The following is a 23,013-nucleotide window of genomic DNA, read 5'->3' as shown; positions in this document are numbered from 1 at the left end:
ACAAGACAACTTTTGGAGAAAGGGACTTTGGAAATGACACAGTGCTATTGGGCACTTCAAAATGGTTTGTTTCTGTCTTTTCAACAACAACAACAAACATGCCTCAGTGAACTTTGTGTTTATTAAAAATATGAGTTTTGCTACTGGGTTTTGTGGAGGATTGTGGAAAACTGGAGAAAGCATCATTTTCACCTGTCCTATAATGAAAAGCAAGATAATCTGTGAAAGGATGACTTCCACGGGACCTCCTAGAGAGCTGACGTCATAACACACCCTCTAGCCTTCATAAGCAAATTAAAAAATGGATTTTCTCACCTGTGGCAGAGCACAGATGCAGCTTGTCCTACCATATAGAAGGATATGGAAAAAAACTTAGCTATAATTATTAAGTTTTTACCAGGTTGCGTTTGGGATAGCATGAGGGCATGGAATGTTTGGGAACTGGATAACTAAATGTGCTTTATACCAGCTCACAGATTTTTCTAAACACATCACCACTAGAGCTGAAGAGAGAGAGATTCAGAGGCATAATGAACCCAGAGGAAGTCTTGAGCTTTTCTTGAAGGTAGAAGCCCTCGGGGGTGACTGCCATGTACAACCCTCCCTTCCCTTGCCAGCCCCTGGAGTCTTCTTTATTAAGCAGTGGAAGACTTCGCAGCTAGCACGAGGTGAAAAGCATGCTACTCTTCTGATGCAGGTGATCAGGAGAAAAAGGGGAGCAACACATCCTCTATATGTGGAGTTATGTCAGGAAACTAGCTCTGATCCAGGCCATGGAAGGTCACCCAAGTTGGGTCAACGTCAATGCCACTGAAGAAGAACAAAGGGCCTGCCCAAGATGGAGGTAGAATAAGTGAGAAGCCTTCTTGCCTGCATCAGGAGAGTAAGGAGAGATGTGCTGTCTGTGGCAGAGAAGTGTGAAAAATTAAGGTGGAACAGGAATATTGAGACACCAGTAATTTTGAAACAATATTGGCGCATTATCTTCCAGCTGACTGAATGCCATCAGAGCAGATGAATAACCTGTGCTATAGCAACCCTTCCCAAACCAAACCTAGTTCCAGACTAGATTGTCTTAGCCGTCACACTAGTTAACCTGAGCAGACATACAGTCATTTTCATCACAGATAATATTGACTTTAGATTCTGATGCATGTAATGTCTAGCTTTTAATCAAAAATATGTGGGAGAAAAAGAAAGAAAAATACATCGTGCAGAGGCAAAGTTAGCAACATAACTAGAATTGGAGATGACTCAAGTTTAAAACGATGATGTTATTCCGTCTCTATGTCTGTGTCTTTGCTCCTCAAATTAAACAAAAGGGGCATGGGGCGCATTTGGTCAAGTGTTTAAGATATCTCTTGAAGTATCTGCCTTCTCCATGGCAGTGTTTGGGTTTCATCCCCAGATCCAGCTTCCTGCCAGTGGAGACTAGCAGGAGGCTGGGTTCCTGCCACCGGTGTGGGATATCTTGATTGAGTTCCTGGCTTTTACTAGCTCAGTCAGGCTGTTGTGGGTATTGAGGGATGAATCAGTGACAGAACTTCTGTCTGTCTGTGTCTCTGAATGAAAATAACTTTCAATGACAATGACTAGTACAGTAGGTGATCTAATGGGAAAAAGTATAAAGCATGCATGGGGGGATTCCCACACAACTTTATTTTGTAAATTTAGAATTAATTTTTAAAAGGGAGAAGAAGAAATATTGAAGATACAATAGTTTGAAGTTTTCAAAAATAATGAAATATCACAAACCACCAAAGTACATAGCTAAGAAGCTCAAAAAACATGAAAGAGGCAACATATTGAAAAAAGCTACAAGGCTTGACTCAGCACATTCAAACAAGAGAAAAACAGACATTGAAAATCTTGAATTCTGTTGGCAGGAAGAGTGGAGGCATACCGTATGTTCTTTTTTCTGTTTGTATTTTTAGGCTAATGGTTTGGTGATGGATCCATGCTGTAGCATATAGCAAGTTTATCTCATTTGGTTGAGTAGAACATTCTCTTGTATGGATATACCACAGATTTCCTATTCAATTCACAGAGAACACTGGGTTGCTTCCAGCTTTTAGCCAATAAAAGATAGATTGTGTGAATATTTGTGTGCAGTCTCTTCAAGACGTGTGCCTTCATTGCCGGTTTGTCTTTGCAGTTATATACTGTAGATATGCCATTTGGAGTCTTTATGCTGAGCTTGTGTCTTTCCAACTTGCTAACCTCATTTTTTATTCTAGCAGTTCTGCAGTGTTTTGTAGAGTGTGTGTAACTTTCTGCATTTTTTAGAGACATGGTTACCAAAGAATTTTAACTTCCTTCTTTCCAATTTAAAGTCTTCTCATGTCTGTAACTTGTCATCTTATGCTATTTGAAAATCTGAAATGTTGAATGTAGGGAATACAGGTTTAAAATATTTATTTATTTGAAAAGCAGAGCAATGGGGGGGGAGAGAGAGAGAGAGAGAGAGAGAGAGAGAGAGAGAGAGAGAGAGAGGCCTTCTGTTCATTGGTTTACTTCCCAAACGGCCACAAGAACTGGGGTGTGAGGCAGACAGAAGCCAGAAACTCCTGTTTATACACACAGCTGGCAGGAGCCCTAGTTGTGGGACCATTGGATGCTGCCTTCCCAGGGTCATTAGTAGGATGTTGAATCAGAAGAGGAGTTGCCAGTACTGGAGGTAGCACTGTCATGGAGGATGCTGGCATTGTAAACAGCAACTGAATATCTTGCACCACAATGCCAGATTCAGAATACATTTTTCAAAGATTTATTTATTTTTATTGAAAGCTCAAATTTATAGAGAAGGAGATACACAGAGAAAGATCTTCCATCTGCTGATTCACTCCCCAAGTGGCTGCAATGGACGGGGCTGAGCTGATCTGAAACCAGGATTCAGGAGCTTCTTTGGGGTCTCTCATGTGGATGCAGGGTCCCAAAGCCTTGGGCCATCCTCTACTGCTTTCCCAGGCCGCAAGCAGGGAGCTGGATGGGAAGTGGAGCTGCCGGAATCAGAACCAGTGCCCATATAGGATCCTAGTGTGTACAAGGCAAGGACTTTAGCTGCTAGGCCACCGTACAGGGTCCCAGAATGCAGTTTTAACGTTATTGCTCTCATGGCAAGATTTATCAGTTGGAAAGCTAATTTGCAGATATATTTTTTCCCCTTTTATTGTAGCTTTTGTTTTCTTTCCTTTTTGGTATTCCTGGTGATTTTAGATCGTATATCAGGCATTTTGAATTGCAGCTTTTTGTGTACTGGCTATTTCTTAATATTGTAAATATTCTTGGGCTTTGTTTTTGATTTCTATGAAGTTGCTCAAACTCAACTTGAAATTTTTGGTTCTTTAATGAGATTTGTATGTCTGCTGTCAGCACTGTCAGCATTTTGTCCAGTCGTGATTACTCCTCACAAGTGACACTGCACTATTTTGGGTCCTCTTCCCAGTGACCCGTGACACAGGACTTTGTCCTGCGTGGCTGGTGTGAACAGGTCATGTCATGGCTCTGTGTGAACAGACACCTAGTCGCTTGTCCTTCTCAGAAGTTTTGTCCATCCAGGCTTAGTTTACTTTCCTGCTTGTGCTGGTTGGGATTCAGCTGAATCTTTAAGGTCAAGCTCCAGAGGTTTGCAGAATCCTTTCTCTGCACTTCTTTGTTCTTTGTCTTCTAGGCTTTCATCTCGGTTGCTTTGGGTCACAGAACCTCCTGGGCCCTGCCTGTCTTTTTCTTTACTGTAGTCTAGCCTGGAAACTCTTGGAAGGCCAGAGGCCAGGCAGCTGCAGAGCTTACCTCATTTGTTGCATATCTTTCAGGCACCTGTTTGTTCAGACACGTTCTCCTGTTTTGCAGGTTTATTTGATCCAAGTCTAGAGTCCTTCTGGTCCTTGTTAATTCCTGACTGAAAGTGGAAGTTAGAGGTATTGATCTTTGTCACTTGGATTATATTCAGTGCCGCAAGATCCTTGCAGTACCAAGGAGATGTGAAAACAACTTCCCCAGCCCACAGCAAGCCTTGCACACTGGTTCCTGACCCATGCTCCTTGCAGGAGCGACAGTCTCAGGAACTCTTTGTCATTACTCTTCCCTCATCCACTCATTCACGCTCTCTTGGCTGATGTTTTTATAGTAAAAATATAGACCTGACTTAATTCAACTGTACATGATTTATTTATGTTTTTCATGATTAAATGAAACCTTTGTTCTCTGAGGCTAGCAATTGTCAATTCACATTAGTAAGCCAATTTGTCAATTGAACCAGTAAATTCAGATGCCTGTAAGGGTCAGCCAAGTAATATGGAAGAGTGAATTCAGGAAGACAAGTTGCTGTAAGTATAGTTGGGCTTATGTCGTCTGGAGGAGGCTGACCTGGGAAGTCGTGGGGGAGCCTGGGTCAGTGGGGACAGAGGTGGCAGTGAGCAGGCGCTGGTTGTCTGTGCAGGAGGCCGAGTGTTGCTGCAGGTCCTCTAAGTTTTCAAAGGAAGTGAAAATGCAGGTGTTCATCACATGCATCTCAATTTTCAAAAGCTACTTCAGATTTTAATCATAAAGTTTTCTGAAAACCATAGTAAATGTATCTGTAGACCAATTGTACCTTTGGATTGAACTTGTAACTCACATTTAAAAATGCCTTATTCAACTACTCACAGTTAGGAAAATAGCTATTTACATATAGAGAAATATCTTGGATGATAGTAAAGGCTGGTGCTGTGGCATATTAGGTTAAGCTGCGGTCTGTCGTGTTGACATCTCGTGTAGGTGCTCATTTGATATACCTTCTTGCACGTGCCCTTGGCATGGCAACAGAAGATGATTCCAGGCCTTGGCCCCTGTCACACACATGGGAGACCTGCAGGGAGCTTCTGGCTCCTGGTTTCAGCTTGGCTCAGGCTAGGATGTTGCAATAATTTAGAGAGTAAGCCAGGGGACAGAAGATTTCTCTCTCTCTGTTTGTAACTCTGCCTTTCAGGTAAATAAAATATATTTTTTAAAGTAGATAACAAAGATAACACATCACTTAAGCTATTGATGTACTTTTGTAGCTATTGATTTACTTTTATTACTGATCTGCAATATGTACATATAGTAGATAGTAAACATGCATGCACCTATGTACTGGTCTCTCTATTTGTAGTTTTTTCTTTTTGTGGGTGTGTGGGTTTAGTTACTTGAGATCTGTTGTGGTGGGAAAAAAAACAGTAAATGGAGAGTTCTAGTAATAAGCAGATTGCAAGTTTTAAATTTCATGTCATTTTGAGTAGAATGGTAAAATCTTATGCGTTTGGCCTGCAGTATCAATCATCCTTTACCCAATATATTCACATGTATACCCACCTTTCCATTGGTGCACTTGGGCTGCGCCTATTATCAGATCAACTGTCATGGTGGCGTGGTCTTCATGTTATGTGACTTATTTAATAATGCCACCCAAAATGCGGGAATAGTGATGGTGGCTGTTTTGGTATGCCCAACGGAATCCATCAGGTGCTTCTGTTAAATAAAAAGGTGGAAACCTAATGATATTTTGAGACGCCATAGTTATATAGTTACAACACAGTGACAATGTACATAGTTACAATATACTTTACAGTACATAGTTCCATAGTTATAATATACTGTTTTATTGTTAGTTGTGGTTGTTAATCTGTACAGGAAAGCATACATATTTATTCATTTTTATTGGCAAGCCGGATATATGGAGAAAAGGAGAGACAGAAAGATCTTCTATCTGCTGGCTCACTCCCCAGGGGGCCACAACATGTGGAGCTGAGCTGATCCAAAGCCAAGAGCCAGGTGCCTCCTCCAGGTCTCCCATGCAGGGTCCTAAGGTGCCTCCTCCAGGTCTCCCATGCAGGGTCCCAAGGCCCTGGGCTGTCCTCTACTGCCTTCCCAGGCCATGAGCAGGGAACTGGATGGGAAGTGGGGCAGCCAGGACAGGAACTGGCGCCCATATAGGATCCTAGTGCATGCAAGGCAAGGACCCCTAGCCGCTATGCTACCATGCTGGGCCAAGAAGAAACATATTTCGGGTTGAGTACCATTCACAGTTTCGGATATCTGCTGGGTTTCTTGGAGTGTTTCCCTGAAGATAAGCAGATTTTTATAAATAAAAGTAGTGTTACATGTGTGCACTGATTTGTGACACAGGTTAGATGTAAGCCCTGAAAATTAAACTGGTCCAGTTCTTGATTCCATCTCCTAGGAGTCAGTGGCAATGATTCAAGTAATTGGGTTCCTGTTGCCTGTGTGGGAGACCCGAGTCGGCTGTGTCTCAGCCCAGTCCTGGCTCTTACAGGCATCCGGGGAGGGAGATGGCCGACAGGAGCTACTGCTCACTGTGCGTGGATTCTCTCTCTCTCTCTCTCTCTCTCTCTCTCTCTCTCTCTGTGATTCACCAAAAGTAAGTAAAAATCTGAAAAAAAAATTAAGCTGAAACTTTTGACTAAGTTTCTAGAATAATTTACACCAGGAAGATAAATGCAAACTTGATATTGTCTTTCTTTTCTTAAATGACCAGATTGAAATCAACTGGATAAGTGTTAATTCTTGAACTCAGATGGTTCAGTTTTGTGTATGCCTCCTAGATTTTGGGATATTATCCAACCATGCTTTACTGTATGAAAAGACAAAAACAGAATAACAAAACCCTTTGAATTAAAAATGTTTAAATAAAAGCTTTATATATTTTTTCAGTTATTCATTCATGAAATTAATTATAGGCAACAAAAATGTTTTTATGGTATTGATTTTTGAAAAGCTACTACAATAAATATTTCAAAGCAGAAATGTAACAGTTATATGCTAAAAACAGTGAGCAGCACATCTCACTGAATGTCAGAAAGGAGTGGCACCATTAGCGCTTCAGCTTCATGGGCCCTGAAGACATTTTGTTTGAAAAGTAGAGAAAGCCCCAAGGGTTGCCTTGTACCTGGGCAAGAGCTACACTGTGGGGAACAAAACAGCCAACAGCTGCTGGGCATTTTGGGCCTGGTTAATGCCAAACTTGTGTTAACTACACCTGTGTGTCAGCATAGTTGCCTATTCTATTTTTATTTTTTTAAGGTATGTGGAGAACACTGGACTGGAGCATCCCACCCAAGCCCCTGGGCAGGGGAGCTACAGATTGCCCTGGGGAAAGGGGTCTGGGGACATATTGGAATAGGAGCAGCTGGGGACATGTTTGACAGGGGAGGAATGATTTCTGGGGTCTTCCATGGACTGGGCCATGGCACTTCCAGGTAGGCAAGGGAGCAGAGACCAGGTGATTTTGAGAGGGGAAACTGGAGGGCATGTCTGGGTCAGACCAAGGGACCCACCCATGTGGAAGACCTGGGCTGGGGTAAATAAAAGTTCCTGCTGCACATTGATGCTGCACATAAAAACTGGGGCTGGGGGAGCACCTTGCTAGGCCACAGTGAGTGTTGGAGCAGGGGTGGGCCACTTCAGGTTGAGAATGTGAGAAAACCAGATCTTGGAATAGATTCTGTAGGGCATTTGTGGGCTCACCTCTGTGGGACTTTAGCACCTGCTGGCTTGCACAGAAAGCTGGGGGTGGTGACAGGCAGAGCCAGGTTAGACCATGGAGCTCACTTGACACTCATGGGAACTGAGGCTGAGGGGTATGAGGGTAGGCCAGATTGCAGTATCTGATGGCACATGTAAAGGTCAGAAATAAGAAAAGACCATGCCAAGCAGGTCTATGGCACCTGCCAACACGTATGAGATCGGGGCTTGTCATGGGTCTGGTAGAAGAATTTGGCGAGCTCCTCTGTTAGGCCACAGCTCTGGCTAGGAAGCACCATAGTTGGGGCTGGGGACCAGTCAGGCCAGGCAGGGCTACAGAACTCATCAGCATTTGGGTGGGCCAGATCTGGGGGCAGGCTAGGCTAGGCTAGGCCAATCCACAGCATATGCCAGCATGAATGCGAGGCTAGATGGGGTACAGGTCAGGCTAGGTTGGACCTCAACACTTGCCATTTCACATGAGGGCTGGGGTGGCCTACACTAGGCTAGGCTGCTATACCTTCTAGCCAGAGCTGCAGGCCTCGCTGAGCCAGCTGTAGCACCTGTTGGAGAATGCTGAGACTGGGGGCAGACCCACTCATGCTGGGCTGTGGCACCCACTGACATGTGTAACACTGAAGGCTGGGAGTGTACCTGGTAGGGGAACTTTGGAGACTTTGAGCTGCTGCTTCTTCCACTGGTGAGCATGAGAGCTGGGTCTCGGGGGTGGCCTTGTCTGGGGCGGGCCAGATCGGCAAGGCTACTCTACCGGTTGGCATGCAGAAGAGCCAGAATGGGTACAGGCCAATGGGGTTAGGTTGCACCACCTTCGGGCAAGTGCCAGGATTAGGTATAAGTCATGTCAGGCTGGACTGCAGTACCCCTGGCAGGCACAAGATCCAGGCTGGAGTGGGCTTGGTAGGGGAACTGTGGCATGCATCTGCTAAGACTACACCTCCTACTGTAAGTATGAGAGCCAGGGCTGAGGGTGGGTCTAGCTGGTCAAGATGCCCACACACATCAGCATAGTGTGTGGGTCAGGTTTGTGGGCAGGTAGGGCTGAGCTAACCCGCAGCACCCATGGATGTGCATGAGAACCAGATAGAATGTGGGACTTGGGAAAACTGGGGCTGGGGGCTGCCCGGTGGGGCTTATTGGTGGCCGTCTCACCTAGGCAGTGCCACCTGCTGGTGTGTGTGAAGATCGGGCCTCAGTTCATGTGAGCTATGGGGCTGAGGCTGAACTACCAGCAGTATGTGCATTGGCTGGTGCAGGTTATGGACTGAATCTGGCCCTGCACTGGCTGGCACACAAGAGTTAAGTCTGAGGTCACCCCAGACAGGTTTCTTGGGGAACTGCCCAAGTAGATGGCTGGACTTGAACCCTGGCCACATGGAAAATCACAATACATGTGGTATGACCTTGGAGGGCATGTATCAGGACAGTGCCTCCTTAGTTGCTGATGCCTGTGCAGTGGACAACACGCCCAGCTGCACACAGGGTACATGACAGCCAGCTTCCATTGGCCAGCAGAAGACATTGAATGTCTCATTAGAGAATAGAAAGCAGAAAAGATTAGAACACTTCCCTGGCCAAACTTTGTAGCATGTTCCTGGGTCTGTGGATGCAGTAAGGTGGACCTGTCAACCACTGGATCTTGGAAAGATTTTCTCAACCCTGGTGCAGTAGACCTCCCAGAATACCCTAGGAGTACTGTTCCCCACATTGTGGTCTCTGAGGTGTCATCAAAGGACCATTCTCTATCCTTGGATACGGATGTAATTTGACAGCAAGAATCAGCCCTCTCCCCTTCACCCTGTGCAGATACAGAAGAAAACAAAACGGAAACATTTGTCTCACCCTTCTGCTCCATACCTTAGCCCTCCCCTGCCTAATGAGAGACCCCCATGGGCATGCATTCTTCTCAACTATGTAAACAATATTAAAAATAAAATTTTAAAGAAAGCAGAGAGCGCGAAAGGAGGACAGGAAGAGGCAGGAGGAAGGGGAGGGGTTTGCCATTCATCGGTTCTTTTTTCAAATTCCCACGATACCTAGGGCTGGGGCAGTCCAAAACCTGGAGCTAGGAATTCTGTTCAAGTTTCCTGTATGGGAAATGGGGGTTCATGTATGTGGGCCATGTGCTGCTGCTTCCTGACGGCTTTAACAGGAAGCTGAATGGGAAGTGGTGTTGGGAGTCAGTGCCAGGTATGCTAATGTAATATGCAATCCCAAGCTGCAGCAGCTTACTCTCTTGCATTGTAATGCCTTCCCCTGAATATGTCTGATTTTGAATAAATGTTGTATGTGAAGGTCACAAGCTGGTTTCACAAATTTTCCTATATCCTCTAAGAGATAAAATGAAATGTGATTACGAGTGGAATATCTAAGCATTCTGACTTCTGGGCACTGAGCACATTAACAGTTGTTTTTGTTGCTGATATTTTCCATAAATATGATTCCCTCACTTGTTTCTTGTGAATTTTTTTTGAAAAGAGATTGATTTTTATTGGAAAGGCAGATTTTACAGAGAGAGAGAGAGCAGGAGAGACATAGAGAGAGATCTTCCATCTGCTCAATCACTCTCCATATGTCCTCACTGGCTAGGGCTGGGGACCAGGAGCGTCTCCTGTGTCTCTTCCTCTGCTCTTCCTTTCAAAGAGATAGCAAAGAAGAGCTTTTGCAGTATTTTTCATGCTTGATTCGGGCGTTGCTGAAGTGGTAACGTGCAAAAGAGGACTATGACAGTCAGTCTGGGGAACTCTAGGGTAGACAGAAGGAAGATTAAGATCTCAGTGCATTTCCTCTGCATCATGTGAAGGAGAGTGTTCCAGTTAGCTTGTAAAGGAGGGAAGCAGGATTTGCCTTCCAAGGATGCTTTTTATTTTGGACACAGAATCGATACAAAGGTGAGATACACTCACTTTGAATTGGTAAATTATGTAAATCTTCACCTGCTAAAACGGCAGAGATGAATCTCTGATTAGAAGTAGGAAGCAGTGCCAGCTGTGAAGTTATACAGGCCGTGGTGATTACCCCATCCACATAATGGCGCTTGACTTAGAGGCTCTATTTTGGGAGCGCAGGTGAGGCAGGAAATGTGGAAAAGCCTCGCTTTGTTTACTTTGTCCAAGGCAGTGCCCTAATTCTCTGCAGCATTATTCACTTCACCCTTGAGAATGACTGACACGTTCTCTTTATAGTCGTTTGTACATCTCTGACTTGGGAGCCCTCACTTCTCCAAGCTCCTCTGTAAAATTCTTGTGTTGCTCGTTGATGATGCTGCTAGATTATGTTATTTTCAGTTGGGTTATATTTATTTCCACCTGTTTGTCCATGCAAAGAGAAGGGGTTGTGATATTTACGTGTATTACAGGGTGTTTTGGTTGATGGTGGAGAAGACCGAGGCCCAGGAAGTACGAGGCCATGCAGCCTCGACAGAGAAGGCCGGGAGCGGAGCATAGAAGGTGCTAAGCTCGCTCGCCACCGGGCTTAGCTGTCATCATTGCACATGCATTCTGTGACTGTCTCTTGTGGCTTGGAATTCATTTGCTTTTGGCAGTAGTTCAGAGGACTTCATCTTAGCCACAGATAACCTGGGGACTCTGTGACCGACTTTAAATTTTCAGTTGGTACCTTGTTATAAAAGGTTCAGCTTGTTCAAAAAGTGTAAGAACCACTGTTTTCGAGATTGTATCATGTATGTTTGTATTTTAAGGTTGACAAAGCCCTCTTAAATTTTTTTCTTGGTAGCTCCATTCCTCCCGCCCCCCCCCCCCCCGCCCCGCACACACACAAAACTTTCTTAGTTTTAAGGATCTGATGTTTAACTCTAGCTTAGTTCAGCACAAAAAGGTCCCCAGTGACATCTGGCCTTTGGCTCTGTGTAGTGTCAGTCTCAAATTGACCTTGAAAGGTTGAAAGGTCCCCAGCAGCCCAGTCCAGCAAACCTGAATGTCCTTCTCCAAGAAGGCTTTGTTCTGCCAGTTTTGAGTTTCCCAAAAGCCTTTGGGCAGGCACATGGGGTCTCCAGGTTATTCCCATCTTGTGTCGCAGATTCTTTATGTTACAATGCTACGATGTGATGCTTTGTACCTTATTCCAGAAAGGGCACTAATATTCCAGAAGACACCAGAGAATCATGGAGAACTTTGACTAAGGGAAGGGGTAGAAGAAGAGTTGTATTAGAAATAACTGTAACATTTCTACTACTTGAGGTTTACAGAAACCACTCCAAGTCATGTAAAATCTTGATTTGTAAGCAGGAGTTCGGTGTGGTGGTTAAACTGCAGCTTGGGGTGTCCATGACCCATATTGGAGTAGTTAGGTTGGCATCAGAGCTCTGCTGCTGACTCTAACTTCCTGTTAATATGCACCCTTGGGGGCAGTGGCGATGGCTGACCCAGTAAGACCCCTGCCACCACAATGGAGCCTGGGTTGAGTTCTGGTCTCCTGGGCAGTTGAGGAGTGAACCAGAGGATGAGAGGCCTCTGTATCTTTCTACCTTTCCAATAGATAGGCTCAATAGCATTTAAAAATGTTAGTTTGTCTTACAAAGTATTATTTTTTTTAGATCTATTTTATTGTATTGTTGTTGACAATCTTTACATAGTTGATTACAGTTAAAGAAAGAAAAAGAAAAAAAAAAGGTTCAAGGGGATAGGGAAGTGGGTAATACTATTATGTCCATATTGTTTCCATCACGTATCTGAGGTAAAGGGGGATATTGAGGGAGAAGCCCCACCCGGTTTCCCGCCCACCCTGAGTCCCGGATGTGGGGCATGCTCTGAGATATGTGCTCGAGTGGTGTTAATAGTTCTCCGGTTATGAATCGCTGCCAGTTTCGCTCGATGAGGTTGTCCACTGATTGATATGGTCCATTATAAAGTCTCCGTTTGCCCCATATTTCGCTGCCAACATATAGCTGAGATGAATGATTGATCTGCTCTGTCTTCTGTCTTTTCTTGATTAGAGTTCTGAGTCCAGCAGTTTGATTGGGGAGATCTCCAAAGAAACTTTGAGGTATTCCCAGACTAGTTTCTTGTATGTTCTAGCAAGCACAGGGCCCGGCACAGTCCATCACCCCGATCAGCTGGTGGTTTCAATTGCTGGGTTGGTTCTGTTTTCGGTCCCGAGTTGCACTGGAACCAATGGGTGTTGCAGTCCAGTCTGGTTCGGCCCTTACATCAACCAGTGGGAGCTGCAGCCTAGTTGGGGCGACCCACAATAACCCCCACCAGGCCCGCCCCCTACCCTGGTTTGCCAGTATGTGCAGCAGAAGACCAGTCTGTCCCCCATCCCATTTGGCTCTTGCACCTGGGTATTAAAGCTTAGTTCTATCTAACCAACTCAACCATCCAGCCCTCACGGGCGTTGTTGAGTGCCTCTCTATCTAGCCATCTCAGCTCCTGTCCGGGTTTGGTTGCGACAAAACCAGTACACATTATGGAATGCCAGGGCATGGTTGCCTGTACTGGATATGAATGCAGCATCCAACCAGCACACGTGAGATCCAGGAAGGGAGGGGCAGAACCAGCAGGGGGATTAAGGGGCTGGTCCCCTCGCTGGACAGCTACTCCCACTGGAGAGCGTGGGCTGGGATAGAGACAGACCAGACTAAGCAAGGCTACATCACCTGTGCGCTGCATGTGGATTAGACCAGGGAAAAGCCAGGCTGTGCTGATTATTCCTGCTGGTGCAAGCACAAACTAGAGTGGGTGAGGGATGTATGGGCATAGCCGCAAAAGCTGGCACTGGGGACTAATTCTGTCAAGTCAAATCACAGAACCACCTAAAGAGTGCATAAACGGGGACAGAGAGACCTGGGAGGGAAAAAGTGGGTTCCCCCTTCTTGGGTCACTATTCCCGTGGGAGGGCATCAAAGTATTATTGTAGGCTCAAAAACTCAGTAAAGCATGTTTTATTTCCCTCTGATTTTTTTCATTAATGAGCAGAAAGGACAAAACCATTAAAATGAAATAAGTTCTTAAAGGAATTTTTTGTTTTTGTTCCAAATATTGTCCTCGCCATTGTAACTCTTCTGAAGAACTCGTGCAGATTTGCACTTGTCACGTAATGGTCTCCTCCAGCTGTGAGAACACCTTCCCAGCAGAGCTGCGTTCATGTCTCTTCCGCTGTGCCTGGCCCAGCATTTGCTGCACACAGGTGTTTGTAATGTGCGTCGGATGAGTTGGTGTCCACCTGGCTTGGATGAAAAGGCACTGAAGAGTTAATGCAGCATTCTGTGTAGAAGCTGGAATTTGAACTTTGCTATTTTCCTAGTCCCAATTTGGGCTCTCCGCTCCTTGTGTTTGTTTATTTGCTTGTTTAACTTGGAACTCCAGCCCAGAGATCAAGAGGGCAGGATAGGTGCCAGTCCACAACTTCCAGTCTGTGTGCTCTGCCTGAGTCAACAACCGTGGAGTTGCTGAAATACCGAGTGAGGACTGGAAGGCAAGGTCTGGCTTTCATGGCAGTGTTGCAGGCTGGTCTAGCGCTACCTTCTGGAACTTCCTGGGGTGACATGGTCTGTGGTTTCATGTGTCCCAGAATCTCACCTGCTCTTTGCTTCGCCCCAGTTTCCTGCCCAGCCATCAAGCCCATTTTCTTCCCACGGAGGCAAACTCACGTCGGCTGTTAACTCTCAGGGATCTGCCCTGCTCTCTGCTAGCCGTGCTTTGCAGTTGCACCACCACAGCTGTCACTGGACGGAAACTGCTGAGGAGCCAAGCTGGAAGCTTCCGCACGGCTGTGCAGACTTCTCCATGCCGCTTTCTTTCTGCTATGAATCAGTAGTCTGGAATATGTAAGGCGTGGTCTCTCCCTGTCACTGGACAATGTAATAGATGTAGCTTCTTACACTATATCCTCCAAGGTGGCTGTATCAGTCAAAGTTCAGCCAGGGAGGCGGCATTAGAAGGAACGTGCACTGTCAGATCGGCTTATGTGGTTGTGAGAGCCGGCCAGCAAGGGCTTACGCTGTCAGACCGGCTGTCAGGAGGGCGGCCTGGAGCTCCTGGCCGTGGGCTGATGCTCACTTCCAGGGGAGGAATGTCTTCCTTCTCAGAGAGGCCCACACCAGCTCACTTATGGCCTTCCAGTGGATTGAAGCGGCACCACCCAGGTTAGCTGGCATGAGTTTCCCTGCTTCCCAGCAGCTGACTACAGATTCACCGTGGCCACACAATACCTTTATGGCAATCCCTACACTTGCCGTCGATTGGGCAAGGAAGCTTGAGCAAGTTCACGTGTAAAGCTGACCATCTAAGTGGACAATGTGTGAGACTTGTGATGGCCAGGCTTTGTCCTGCTCCAAATCCCCAAGCTTGTAAATGAAATTGCTCTGTGTTGGGGAGGCTTCAAGGAATGTACTTGAACATGGCTTTGATTCTTTCTGTCCTGTGTTGATTTCATAAGCCTCAGGAGGTACAGAAAGGGTAGAGTTTGTAGCAGGCAGGAATAATCTATGAATTCTGTTTTTTATATTTGTAACACATGCATTTCTTTCATTACCTTAGAGTTGTTATCTTCTCCCAGTACTAGTCAGCCTCATGTGATGTGGTAGCAACTGGTTTAAGCCTTTGAGGCATTTCGTTGAATTAAGTAGTTTAAGCTTTCAGCTTGTACTAAACCTATAATCTAGAAAAAAATAAACAAAATAACTACCTACTTCTCCTAAGGGTGATTAGAAGTGGTGAGGACTAAGAATAATAATGGGGCCCAGCATGGTAGCCTAGTGGCTAAAGTCCTTGCCTTGCACATCCGGGATTCCATATGGGTGATGGTTCTAATTCTGGCGGCTCCACTTTCCATCCAGCTCCCTGTTTGTGGCCTGGGAAAGCAGTCGAGGATGGCCCAAGGTCTTGGGACTCTGCACCTGTGTGGGAGACCTGGAAGAAGCTTCTGGTTCCTGGTTTTGGATCGGCTCGGCTCTGGCTGTTGCGACTGGTTAGAGAGTGAATCAATGAATGGAAGATGTTTCTCTGTATCTCTTCTCTTCTCTGTATATCTGACTTTCTAATAAAATGAATCAGTCTTTTAAAGAAAAGCATAACGAAGCAGGGAGGGGCAAGCTTTTGATGTAATGGCTGGTGAAGATGCCAGGGACCCACCTGCCTCCCACCTGTGACTTCTGACTCCCGCTCCCTGCTGTCATGCAGCCTGGGCGGTGGTGGTGATGGCCCGTGGGGCTGGTTTCTGCCACCCAGATGGGAGATTGGAATCGGGTTCCCACTCCTGGCTTCAGGTACAGTTAGCGACCCTTGTGGGTCTTTGGGGGAATGACCATGGCTTCTGTGTCTCTCAAATTTAGGGGGAAAAAAAGTAAAATACTGCAAAGGAAGGGAATACAGATTGGTGAGGACATATGTATGCAGGAAACCTCTACAGTTTGTGGGACCCAGTGCAGAGGACAAGGCCATGCATGCTCTTATTCTAAAAGCGCAGGGGAAATGCCATGAAGTATTCCACAACATTAAACCTTTTCTATATCCTGTGAATCTGTTTCTGGCCACAGTCATGGTGTTTTATAATGATGATGATCTAGCCAGTATTGTTTAAGTAAAAAATTTAAAATTTAGCTTATAGAGGTATATTTGTAGTTTATCTTTACACCATATAGTGCCCACATTAAATGCAAATGTAAGAGAGGGATCGTTGAAATTGCACAGTTCGCACTTTCCCATTCCTGCTGCATGTAAGTGAACAGGGAAAGGCTTGCACAGCCTGGCTTGTCCATGAGCGGGGAGGGTCTCCCCTTGGTGCTGCCTTTCCCATCGTCATCCGTGGGATGGCTTCTCACAGGGAAAGTGCTGGGAAGGGTCCGAGGAGATTCGTTGGCCGTGCATGTTTGCTACGATGCAACCAGCTTGTGTCTGCGGCTCAGGCCCTGGCCCGATGGCGCCTCTGCCACTGAGTCACAGGCTCGGCGTGTTTACCGTGTGTCTGCGGCTCAGGCCCTGGCCCGATGGCGCCTCTGCCACTGAGTCACAGGCTCGGTGTGTTTACCGTGTGTCTGCGGCTCAGGCCCTGGCCCGATGGCGCCTCTGCCACTGAGTCACAGGCTCGGCGTGTTTACCGTGTGTCTGCGGCTCAGGCCCTGGCCCGATGGCACCTCTGCCACTGAGTCACAGGCTCGGCGTGTTTACCGTGTGCTGGTGCCTTTTCACTCTTGCTGCATCCCTGTGTTCTCTATTACAGGGCCCTGTTAATGTAAACAAGTGGCAAGGATGGGAAAGGAATGTGCAACAGGTACTTCCTGGACTCATAAACAGGGGTTCTCCCAAAAGGCTTGTGGAAAAATGAAATTGATCCTATTTTGGTTCAGAAGAAAATCCATGTGTAGATGTTCCATAATATACATGTTTGACACTTTCAAAGATCGCTTGTATTCATGCGTATGTTCTACTGACCCACTGGGCTTTGATTGTGAACTCCAGGTCCTAAGATAAAATTATTAACAATTTCACAGTAGTGACATTGATCCAAAAGCATTAGAGCAAGCACAGATCTCCTCTGAATAGGATGCTGTGTGAACATAAGTCCCTATGTGATGACCTAGGCTGCCTGCCCGTGGGGCCAGGTATATGCATGTGTGTATGTGTGCATGTGCTTGATTACATACTGTTGTTGAGGGGAGACTGTCTCATGAAGCAGGCGAGAAAGTTAGGGTTACAGATACCTAGGGACAGGGTGTCATCGTTGGAGGTCACAGGACTCTCATGTCTGGCTGCTTGGAAGAAGGACGCCACTGTGACTGGAGCCCTAGGTGAAGAACAGCACCTGATCAGAGAGGCGCTGAGTCCCTGAGTCGTGCATGGCCTTGGACATAAAGTCAGGACTTCCATGAGAAGGTGCAAAGACGTGGGACAAATTTGAATAGAGGAGTGGCATGCCCTTATTAGGGCTTGGAAGGATCCCTCCAGCCACTGTGTCACAACGCTTTCACTAGGGACAAAGTTAGAAGTAATAGTGCCAGCTTGGATTCTCTTATAATGAGCAAAGGTTTTGCTGTTGGGGTTGATGTATAATTGCACCATGCACAAGTCTAGATGATTTAACTACTTTCGGCATTTTTTAATGTTTTTCAGCACTTTCAGACCATGTTGAAGTCGAAGTTGAACGTCCTAACACTGAAGAAGGAGCCTCTGCCGGCGGTCATCTTCCATGAGCCGGAAGCCATTGAGCTATGCACCACCACACCACTGATGAAGATGAGGACCCACAGTGGCTGCAAGGTACAGGGCACACAGCCCACGGGATTTTCTGATTGGGACGGGCTCAGGGAGGAATGGCCCTGAGACCCAGTGGCAGTCACTTTGACTGATGAGAACTTGAAACAATTGAACAAATAATTCTGTTGACAGATGGGGTTTTGAATGACTTTCTTGCCTTAGTTTTCTTATTGTTGTTGAACTCTTCATCATTTGGGAGTACGCAGGAAAGCATGAATGAGATAGTATCCTCCCCACATTCTTTGTAGTGCTGTGAAACTATGTATCATGAAACAAATTTGAACCTTAATGATAATTCCTCCCTTTTTATTTGCAATCTGAATAAAATATTTTTGAAAGAATGAGGAAAAACCCAAACAAGGTTTTCAATAGTTGCACTCTGAGTCTCTGAAGGTGCTTCTGCGTTTTCCTTTGCTTTAGTTCTCAAAATCTGGTCTAATATTCATGCCTCAGAATATATAAAAAAGCATTCTTATTTATGCAGACTATAATGCCAGCAAGGAAAAAATATCTAGAAAGGAAATGTATACTTTTGGTGAGCGTTTGGGGTTCTTCCTCATGTACCCTTATTTTTGCTTAAGCGGATGAATATAGTGACTGGCTTAGAAGTAGTGAAGAAATGTGTTTTGTATGTATTCTGTTATCAGAAATTTGTTTTGAATGATGAAAAAACAAGAAGGCAAAGAAAATGATCATTTGTGTTTGGAATTCTCATACCTCCAAGTGTGTCCACTCCTTATTGCTTCTGCTCATTATTGGGGCAGGGGTTCGTAGGCAGCCCATCCCAGGCTAGGCCTCTGTCTTGGGCAATAGCATATGCGTAATCCTTCCCAGCTTCCGTTCATTCCGTGCAACCCTCTGCTAGGCCCTGAGACTCAGAGTGAAGACAAGCCAGCATCTTTATTGAATTTACCTGCTAGCAGGGAGACAGGCAAGAGAAAATATGGTCAGCCTGCATTGTTTGATGAGAAGGCCGGTTTGAAGAACTTAAGGAAGAATTGTTCAAGCAGAGAGAAGAGGGAGTTCTCGCTGTTTGGTGTTGCAGTGGCCTTGATGTGTTTGGCTGTGGGAAGGACTAGGCCTGTGTACCTGGTATTTGTGTTGAGTAGCAGGACTGGGTAGGGAAGAATCTTGTGGTCATGGCAAGTCTAGGTTTTGTTCTAATGACAGTGAACTTTAGGCAGGTGCATCATATGACTGCATCTTTAAAAATGATGTTGAATGGAATCTCTGTTAAGGTGAATTCCCAGATTCCGGGGAGAATTTTCAAGTGACTCAGTTTTTAACTGGAGAGATTGGATCCACCCAGCTGGTCTTGAATCCACTGTTTAGTGCTCCTGGGGAATGAGTGATATCAAGCAATTGTAAAAGTTCTCGTTATATTTGAAAGTGATAGGAGACTAAATTTGCTGGACATCCCTCAAACACGAGTTGAGGTCAGCAGAAACATATATAAACAGCAAGGTTGAAATGTGATCCAGCATCGAAGTGTGTTGAAAACAAGAAGGGGTAGAGGCCCACAATCGCAGAAAAGGAAAGGCCTAGAAATGTAATCTGAAAATAAATTTTTGTGTGAGAGGGAGGTGGGTGGAGCGACAAGACAGCCAAGGGAATGAGAAGAGCAGAGGGGAGATGTGAGACATTTAGTGGAGGAGTGAAAACCATCATCTTTCTGAAAAGGAGTCTAGGATTTGCTCATTTATTTTGCTCCTAAGGAGATGTTGGGAAAATACCAGGAATGCAGGAGCGCACACTGAGGCAGGTGAGGCGTGCCCTGGCATCAGTGCGTGTGGCCAGCGAAGAAGCAAGTGGTACCTCCAGTTAGACACAGGGAAGAATTTGTACATCCCAGAAGGCTGTAAGAGATCTGTGGCACTCTATCCCTAGAAATAATGAAGAGAAGATTCCAGGCGTGCATAATTATCGAAGGTTGGGGCCAGCACCTCTTGGAGTCTTATCCAGCATTAACATGCCGAGAACTCTGCTGGTGCTCCAAGTTGTATACTACAGCTTCATCATTGAAATGCTAACCGGAATCACTTCCTTTAACTCTCAAGGACAATATCTTGTTTGTTTTCTGAGTCTTACCTCTTGGTTTAAAAAATAAAGGTAGATGTTCAAACTTTCATGTTTCTTTTTAAAATTCCCAGACCTCCCACAAGGTTTTCCAGTCATGCTTCAGAACAAAGTCCAGTGTTTTCTGTCTAATTCTTGTTAGCACCAGAGCCCCCAAGATGCCAGCTGCAGAAGTAACTCTCTCGCATGCTCACATGTTGCAGGAATAATAAGCACAATGTAGCTCGAGCCCAGCTGCGGGGCCAGCGCGCGGGACCCTCTGGCTTCACGCACGAGGAGTCTTTTAGCTGACAGCTCTCAAGTCCGGCTTGCATAACATAGAGTTTGCAGAGGGGGATAAAGAGTCAAGAGAAAGCAAAGGAAAAGAGAGTTGAAAATGGGATACGATTAACACCGTTGAGACCCTTGCTTGTCTTCAGTTTCCCATTTCCCTCTGATCTGTATTCTTCCTGGGTCCGCTGGGCTGGCTTTGCCAGGCTATTCATGTTTCGGGCAGCTGGATCTTTGTGTGTTCTCCCCTTTTGCTGCCACTTCACCCCCCTCTCCTGAAGTTGTGTTATTTAAGCATGCATCCTTTTTGGGCTCTTGTTGGAACGATTTTGCATATCAGAGACTGCATTGACTCTGGCAGCAAGCATGTTTTGTCACAGGTCTTTGTTCTTGCCCAGGGTGATAGAATCCCAGGTGGCCTATTTGTTAGCCACCATGATAAACCTACTTTGTGCAAGGAATCCTGGCAGAAGAGATCAAATTAGGTGTTTTGACGGAAGCAGTGTGTCACTGAGTACACATCTAGGTTTCCAATGAAGGTGGAGACACCCAAGTCCTGGAGGGGACTTCCCCAGCTTCCCTGGTGCATCAGCAGGGCGCTGCAGCAGAAGCATGCTGAGACACAAACGGGTGCTCTGATAGGGGTGCAGACATCGCAAGCAGTGGCTTAACGCACTGTGCCACAATGCCAACTCCTGGATTTGAGTTTTATCTTTTCCTTCAAAAATGGGAGAATATACAAAGACATCAAATAATTTAACCCTATATGCATGTCAATCATATTTTCGAATTTAGTTCTACTGAAGATCTTCTATAGTGCGAAATAGCATGCCTCATAAAAAATTCTGTCTAAATCTTCTGCACCACAATGTTTTAATTGCATTTTCCCCAGAAACTCTTTGAAATCTCCTCTTAGAATTATATAAACACACATGCCTGTATAAATAAAACACAATAGACACAAAATCTCGAGGGATTCCTCTAAGGCCGTGTGGATACAGTGCAAAGTCTGTTCCGCAGAGAGCATCTCCAACTTCCCAGGGCTTGTAGATTTCACAGCCAGATCATAGCCACACTGGAACATATCAGCTGACCCTTGCTCAGCTGGTAACATTCTGCTCAGTGTTCCAGGAAACACTCTCCAGTGTTTGCAGTCAGTGGTAATTTTCAGTGCAAGGGCTTCCCTAGGGTGAAGGGGGTGTGTCACCCTAAAGAGATGCCCAGGAATGCCGTGCAGCAAAGGGTGGGGGACGGTAGAGCAGGAGGTCGCGGGTGGTGGGAGGTGGTCTCCTGTGTGGGCAGGCATCTGGCAGCTTGCAGTCTGGGTTTCCCTGCTTGTCTTTGCTCTCCACCCTTTCAGCATCGTCCCAGGGCCAGGGTCTTGAGGTGGTCCTGAGGGATGGACTTTTTTCAGCCTTCACAGCAACCTTGTGTATTGGTGCTGATCAGAGATATCTGAGCAGGGAACACTTCCCACTCCCCTCCCTTTGCCTCCACTCTTCATGTCCGGGCTGTCCATCGTCACAGCCTGTGCCCCTCCATCCTTCTCTGTAAGCCCTCTCCCTGACCCAGAAGCCCACTGAGGCTGCTGTTTTGTAGAGGATGACACATTCCCAGGGTAGCCTCTCTGCCTGGTGTGGTGCGAAGCCCCATCTGAGACTTTTCATGTCCTTTGCCTCAGCTCATTTCCAAGGAGTCTGTGACTCAACCGTCACGGGTGCTGAACTGCTGTGCATGTAGGAGACCCCTGCATCACCCCCTTCCACAGAACCAGGTGGCCTCTCTTCATGGGACAGGGATGAGCCAGTCTTGCCTACAGGCTTTGTAGGCATTCCCCAGATGTAGTGAGAGCTCAACTATCGCGGCCAGTTTGAGAAGTACAACCCAGCAGTTAGGTTTATCTCATAATGACTCTTGATCTGATCCAAGATATTCAACATTTGCTTCACATGTATTTGTACTCTATATTTAAATCTTTGATCGGTTATTATTTAATTAAAAATAGAGTCATGTTTTTCTGTTTTTTTTTTCCTCACTTTAAACAAAAAATGGCCCACTTTTAAAATCCATTAATGCCAGTGAAAACATTGCTTCCATTAAGTTGTCCCCCTCAAATACATTTCTGCAGCCTTGGCTTGGTGAAGGTCATTTTGGGCATTGTAGGAATCCAATCATTCTAATTATACAGACTTTCTTCTTGCCAAATAAGTTTCTGATTTCAATAGCAAGAGAGAAGCAAATGAAAGAAAGAACAGTAATATACAAAGCCGACTGCCAATTCGGAATGGGAGGTATCTAATTTGTTTTGCATCATTCCTTCTCAGACATGCTTATAAACAAATCATATTCGCATCTGCTTGCTTCTCAAATGCAGGGAGCAAAAATTGGTATCAGTTAGCATCTGTTGTTCAAGGGCCAAGTTTTTAGTTTTGTGCAGTTTTTGCTTCTTTAGACTTACAAATATTCTGAGTTCTTCCTCTCTACCCCTCCCTCTCTCTTCCTGTCTCTTTCTCTTTCCCTCTTCTTCCTTTCCAATTCTCTGCTTCCATTCATCCAGATATATTGCAGACTTTAAGAATATATCACACACTTTAAAATTTACTGGTGGTTAGTAGACCTCACATACAAATAATACTTTTGGATGCTTTGTGTTGAAATAACAAAAAAGCAAACTTGAGGGCCAGCATGATAGGGTAGTGGTTAAAGTCCTCACCTTGAAAGTGCCAGGATCCCATATGGGCATCGTTTCTAATCCCAGTGGCACTGCTTCCCATCCAGCTCCCTGCTTGTGGCCTGGGAAAGCAGTCGAGGACACCCCAAAGCTTTGGGATCCTGTACCTGCATGGGAGACCTGGAAGAAGTTCCTGGTTCTTGGCTTCAGATCGGCTCGGTTCCAGCCATTGTGTCCACTTGGGGAAGACCTTCCTCTCTGTCT

General features: G+C 45.7%; 1 protein-coding gene across 1 annotated transcript in view; it reads left to right on the top strand.

Annotated features, from left to right (window-relative positions):
* Positions 1-23,013, top strand: part of PID1 (phosphotyrosine interaction domain containing 1) — a 230,947-nt gene that overhangs the window by 97,763 nt on the left and 110,171 nt on the right. The window contains exon 2 of the mRNA XM_012925564.3: positions 17,589-17,735. Within this exon, the coding sequence (XP_012781018.3) occupies positions 17,589-17,735 (147 nt within the window). The remainder of the gene's footprint in view (positions 1-17,588; positions 17,736-23,013) is intronic.

The sequence above is a fragment of the Ochotona princeps genome, chromosome 5 (assembly GCF_030435755.1).
Source record: "Ochotona princeps isolate mOchPri1 chromosome 5, mOchPri1.hap1, whole genome shotgun sequence".
NCBI lineage: Eukaryota > Metazoa > Chordata > Mammalia > Lagomorpha > Ochotonidae > Ochotona > Ochotona princeps.
The sequence above is the reverse complement of the archived record's forward strand: the minus strand, read 5'-3'. Positions and strand labels throughout refer to the sequence as shown.